Consider the following 6273-nt stretch of genomic DNA (forward strand, 5'->3'; position numbering starts at 1 on the left):
TCCAAACCCCCCCCCCCCCCCCCCCCCCCCCCCCCCAAAAAAAATAAACAACCAAAAAAACTAAATTTGAGAACCTGCAGAAAATGAACACCTGCCCCACACCGTCTTCTTTGGAAAAGCTGGATATTTTGCAGTACCTCCTGAAGGTAAACTGCCTTAATAGGGCTAAAAAACAGGAGTAGTGGGAAATACGAAAGGTCTTCAGATGTTCTCTACTGAAAATACTTTACAAATGACTGGACACCATGCATCCAAACTGATCTCAACTGCTAGCTTAAAATAAGAGTCAAAAGACTTATCACATGTTAAGAAAATTGGTTAGTTCCTGTAACAATATCAAATGTCTGTTTTAGCAGGTGATTAGGTGAAACAATTGAAATTTAAAACACCCATATAGTTCATTATTTGTAGTCCCTGAAGTGCCATAGATTGCATGGCATACATATAGAACAGATTAAGGCAGCCCCTGCTCTGAGAACTGTTCAGTCCAGGGCCTCAGCCCACAAGTCCTTTAACATAGTAACCCTTGTTGGTCTTCCATGGTGGCGGACATAATACAAATATTAGGCAGAAGGTGCCAAAAAAGGACTAGTTTTAACTATCTTAAAAAATATCTCATTACTTTTCCATCAAAGAACCTAACACATGATGATGGTACGGTTCCTGAGTGTTTGGCTGATGTTGTCTGTGCAACTTGCTATCCTTCACAGAAAGGGAGAATAAGGGAGGGAATTAATTACATTACCAGCATAGTTACCTATAGGCTTGTTCTGCCTGCTTTTGATGGCTCTGTGATGTATGAAATTTAAAATAATGTGCTCAGGTAGAAAACTTTCTTCATAACTCCATTGCTTCCCTATTTCCTGAAATGTGAGGATTTATACCACTCTAAAAACTGCTTTGGGTAGGGGTTATAACTGTAGATGGTCTTCCTTCATATAAATGCCCAGTCCTTTTCCTGAATTTTGCTAAGCCTTGTGCCTCAAATATTCCTTGTAGCAGTAAATTCCACAGGTTTTGATGTTGTGGCAAATATCTTTATATCTGTTTTCTCTTGGTCTCACAGAATTTTCCTTTGTGGTATTTGAAAGAGTAGGCATGAATACCAGCATGTGGTACTTTTAACAAGAAAGTTTTCAATTATTATAGTTAATGTTTTTCCACCTGGAATGTGTAAGTTTAACATGCTCCATATAGTGAAAATGCTGGTGTGGCCATATTCAACATGTAATAAAAATAAAATCAGTATACTGCAAATTACTATGTGTGCATATTTTTGTGTGCACAGGATTATGATCTTCTTGGGGAAAAAATAATGTCTTGTGGGATGGATCACTCCCTGAAACTCTGGAGAATCAATTCAAAGAGAATGATAAATGCTATCAAGGAATCTTATGAATACAACCCAAATAAAACCAATAGGTAAATACAGTCTTGATTTTGTTTTTCCTCTCCTTCCCTCCTCCCTAGGTTTCTTTTTGAATGTTCTTAGCAGGGGCCTAGATCATCTCTCAGTAAAAAAAATAGTGTGGGAGTTCCCTTGACTTAAGAGTTGTATTGAACTCCAAATCATTTTGTTTTATCCTGCTGAAACTTGGTGGCAATAGTGTTTTGGTTAGTTACAGATCTTGTCACTGTGTTTAGCTCATTCCACTTCTTTCCTCTCGACTTTACCATAGAATTAACTGCTTAACTTTGGAAATACAGTTTTTATCAGTTATTAAAACGGTGCATATATCACTATATTTTAATACATGTCATAGCCATCCCTTCTGCAACCTTTAGAGTTGGATAACTTTGGGCCTTGTGCCTCTGTTGTGACACCGGTGCAACCTGAAGATCCAGACAGATCTTGACTGGCCATGCAGCCTCCTAAAAATACTTTTCCGTTTTCTTTGCCACGCTTTGATCTTACTTTTTGATTTGGATCGTAGCCCTCAAATTGCCAGAGTGACACTTCAGGTGCCTTTTTCTGCCCTGCTCATCACAGAGCTCCTCTGTCTGACCCAATCAATCACTCCAGGGCCTCAGTTTAGCTGGCTACGGCCAGGTTGCCCCTAATTAAGCTCAGTCTTTCTCCTGGGCTAAACTCGGCTGCTCCTGGATTCCAAGCAAGTTCAGTCTCATTCCCTTGGGCCTTGGCCTGCCCCAGATCCCTAGAACACCCAGTGTCCTCAATGCCAGGTGCCCACAGGGTCCTCACTACTCCCCTGTTAGCCACCCTGTGCCTTGCAGCTTAAACAGACAAAACCATCAACAAAAGGTACTCAAAACCTCCCTGTAACTCATGCAGCCCTTTCTTCAGGTCTTTCTCTTCTGTTGCTGGCTAACGCCAGTCTAAGCCCCTATGGGCCTACTCATTGTAACTTGCCTCTTAACAGTGTTTCAGGGAGCTCCACTTGGCTACAATGCCTTGGCCAGATGCCTGACTGTTGTGGAGCTGTGCCCCTTCCAGCCACTGCACTCTCTCCCCATTAATGGGGCATTACCTAATTAATCTTCCTGAACCCCTGCAGCTCGCACAGCATGGGGGGTTAGGGACCCGTGTTACAATAACAAATGCAGGTAACAGATAAAGCCATATAGTAATCGGGTAATAAAAAATAAGGTTGTGAAATCTACCTTTTGATAACTATTAGCTGACTTATGGTAAAACAGTTCATAGTTTTTAACTTTTTCTGTGAGTTTAATCTATTAAAAGTGAAATTCTCTCTTGTGTTTCTGGATCTGACATGTCAGTTTTCCCCACAGGCCCTTTATTTCTCAGAAAATTCACTTTCCTGACTTTTCTACCAGAGACATACATAGAAACTATGTTGACTGTGTACGATGGTTAGGAGATCTAATACTTTCCAAGGTAAGGTGCTTGCTGTTCAACCATGTTGCTTAAAGTTATTTTATTTTTAAGATGTTTGTTTGCTTTTTTGGGTAGAAGTGGCTGTTAAGTTAACTTACTGTGCCATGTGATGTACCTTTCCTAAACAGTGGCAAATAGTTGAATTCAGGTGCTTTATGTATAGGCATTTTGTGTGTCAAATCTGGAATTCTTCTAAGCATAGTTCTGATAAAGACATGTTAAAAGTAATACTGGTTTTTGGATGCAATATTCAGAGGAAGACTTTCTCTTTTCTGGGATAGTATGCTAGATCTTGCAACCTGAGGGAGAAATTAAATACATTTGAATCGAAAGGTCTATGGGATGCCTCCTTGTATCCAGTAGAAACATTTCCCCTGTAGAAAACCAGGGATTAAGGCCCTGGTTTTCAAGTCTGCTCAGAGACTTGAAAACAAGTTAGCATCTTTTTAATAAGGACAGAGTTTAAAATGGTGCTAACTTGTCTTCAGATCTGTGCATAGATGGAATGAAAACTCCCTTGTTATGTTTAAGTTGTCAGAGCGCACTTCATTTTCATACTTAAAGAGGTGCCCTTTTTCATTGAAGGTTATTGGCAAGTACTCTGGGAGCCGTATGACATATTAGGAGGGTATGGACAAGACATTTGGGTAGAGAACTATGATATCATATGATGTCCTCATGTAATGGAGGATGGGTCTAGAGGAGAAGTTTGGTTAACATTTATAGTTCAAAACAAAGGAAAGTACTTTTATGGCTTATATTGCAAGTGATATCTTTTTCACCTCTCTCTTTTGACAGTCTTGTGAAAATGCCATTGTGTGCTGGAAACCTGGCAAAATGGAGGATGATATAGATAAAATCAAGCCTAGTGAGTCAAATGTGACCATACTAGGGCGATTTGATTACAGTCAGTGTGATATCTGGTATATGAGGTTTTCAATGGATTTCTGGCAAAAGGTAAGCGTGAGCTTTGAAATAACTCTTCATCTGTTTGGTTTAGAGAAGGGCAAATGAGGAATTTTTGCTTGGCTCGCATGAACTAATGTGATACTAAAAGTAGCTTGGTACTAAGACGTGAACATTCCAGATCTATCCTGGCTCCTCATTGGGAGCCTTGTGGAAGATTTCCATCGACATTCATCTCCATTTTATGCATAGTGGAATGGGTAAATTAATTGTATGCGGTGTGAAAATGTAATAGTTCTAGAATGACTTGAGAATATATGAAATAGTGCATGTGTGTTAACTGTTGCCAGTCCTACAGTCTTTGTAAAATCCTCGTTTCCATTTGTGGTAATTGCCATGCTCTTTCTCTTGTTTCAAAGATGCTTGCTTTGGGCAATCAAGTTGGCAAACTTTATGTTTGGGATTTAGAAATAGAAGATCCTCATAAAGCCAAGTGAGTATAAATTTTACTTCCCCAGATTGTCCTTTAAAATCAGTATGTGGAGGAAGGTCATAGAAATTAAGGGCTGGTAAGGACCTCAAAAGATAGAGTCCAACCGCCCTGCTCTAGGCAGGAATACTGCTGAGATCAAATGATCCCAGCAAGTTGTCTGTCCAGTCTCCTCTTGAAGACTACCAAGGTTGGGAACTGCACCACCTCCTTGGGAAGTCTAGTCCAGATTCTGGTCACCCTTACTGTAAATAAGTTCTTCCTTACATCCAACCTGAAACCATCCTCTAACAGTTTATGGCCATTGCTCCTTGTCCTACCCGGGAGTGCCCTAGTGAACAAGTTTTTTTTTTTCTCCCAGCTCTCAATATTCACCCCTTACATACTTATAGACAGCCACCAAGTCCCCCCTCAGTCTTCTCTTCCCCAGGCTGAACAGTCCCAGATCCCTTAGTCTTTCCTGATATGGCTTGTCCGCCAGGCCCTTAATCACTCTTGTGGCACTTCTCTGGACCCTTTCAAGATTCTCCACATCTTTTTTTGAAGTGCAGCACCCAGAACTGGACATAGTACTCCAGCTGGGGTCTTGCCAGTGCCAAGTAGTGAGGAAGTATCACTTCCTTAGCCCTGCTCGCGACACATCGGCTAATGCATCCCACTATGCTATTAGCTCTGTTGATTACAACGTCGCACTAGTGGCTCATGTTCATCCTGTGATCAACCATAATCCTGAGGTCCGTTTCAGCCACTGTACTGGCCAGGACATCTCCTCCTAACCTATATTCATGCTGCCAGTTACTTCTCTCCAGATGAAGCACTGCATTTATCCTTATTGAACTGCATCTGGTTCCGCTCTGCCCACTTTTTCAGCTTGTCCAGGTCCACTTGGATCTACATCCTATCCTCTAGCATGACCACTTTTCCCTGTAACTTAGTATTGTCTGCAAACTTGGCCAGCACACTTTCCACATCCTCTTCTAAGTCGTTGATAAAGATGCTGAACAGCATGGGAACAAGAACCAAACCCTGTGGGACACCACTGGCCACCTCTTGCCAAGACAATACAGACCCATCCACTAACACTCTGGGTTCAACCCCTTAGCCAGTTCCCAACCCAGCAGACAGTGGACTCTATCAGCCCACAATCCCCCTTTTTTAAATCCAGGTATATTGACAGAAAAAGAAACTGCTGAGTTAGGTAGCAGCACCTTCAGCTCTAATTTCTGTGGTAAAGGAATGGGTTAAAATTAACATTGTCTTTATTATTTGTAGTACAGTAATGCCCAGAGACCTTAACTGGGTTGAAGCTGCAATGTGCTGGATGCTGTAGGTAGATGCAGTACAAGAAATGTCTCCTGTAAAAACTGATTAAGAGAAGAGTGTACAAAGTTAAGAAGAGTAGGGGTTAGCAACTAATGGAGTAGAGAGAAGGAAAGGACTGTGGTCACAGTAACTCAGAGTTACATAGGTTAGCTACATGCTACACTTTATGGGGGGTTAAATATTAACTTCCAGTTGTCTACTGGCTTAACCCAAGTGACCTACTGCAGATAGGTAAGGAGATAAAACTTCTGACAGATTCCTGTTTTTCTGTCCAGCTTTTCATTTGTCCAATATCAGGACTCCAGAATGCAATAGCAAATGCAGACTTAACTCTGCATCTAAATGAATTTCTTTTACTTGCAGGTGTACAACACTTACTCATCCCAAATGTGTTGCTGCCATTCGACAAACCAGTTTTAGCAGGGATAGCAGTATCCTTATAGCTGTGTGTGATGATGCCAGTATCTGGCGCTGGGACAGACTACGATAAGTCAGTTTTTCCTAAAATTTAGAAAATATATTGTCAGGTTACAATATAATCTGTTAACTTGCTAGATCTGTAGTTGCATTTAAAATAGTCTTTCTCCCTCCCATGTTCAGTTGGGTGGAGCTGAACTTAGAGATGTTTACATTCTTTGTACTGTGTTCTGCTCAGAGTCTGTTGCTTTTAATAAAAAACAAATATTTTTGTAAAGCT

At 40.9% G+C, this 6273-nt stretch overlaps 1 protein-coding gene across 1 annotated transcript in view; it reads left to right on the top strand.

Moving 5' to 3' along the window:
• EED (embryonic ectoderm development) overlaps positions 1-6273 on the top strand; it is a 26711-nt gene extending 20438 nt beyond the window's left edge. Inside the window, exons 8-12 of the mRNA XM_019525265.1 lie at positions 1289-1422; positions 2752-2857; positions 3656-3814; positions 4183-4256; positions 5940-6273. Of these exons, the coding sequence (XP_019380810.1) occupies positions 1289-1422; positions 2752-2857; positions 3656-3814; positions 4183-4256; positions 5940-6066 (600 nt within the window). The 3' untranslated portion in view covers positions 6067-6273. The remainder of the gene's footprint in view (positions 1-1288; positions 1423-2751; positions 2858-3655; positions 3815-4182; positions 4257-5939) is intronic.

This window comes from Gavialis gangeticus, unplaced genomic scaffold (genome assembly GCF_001723915.1).
Source record: "Gavialis gangeticus isolate Ggan-Ray unplaced genomic scaffold, GavGan_comp1, whole genome shotgun sequence".
NCBI lineage: Eukaryota > Metazoa > Chordata > Crocodylia > Gavialidae > Gavialis > Gavialis gangeticus.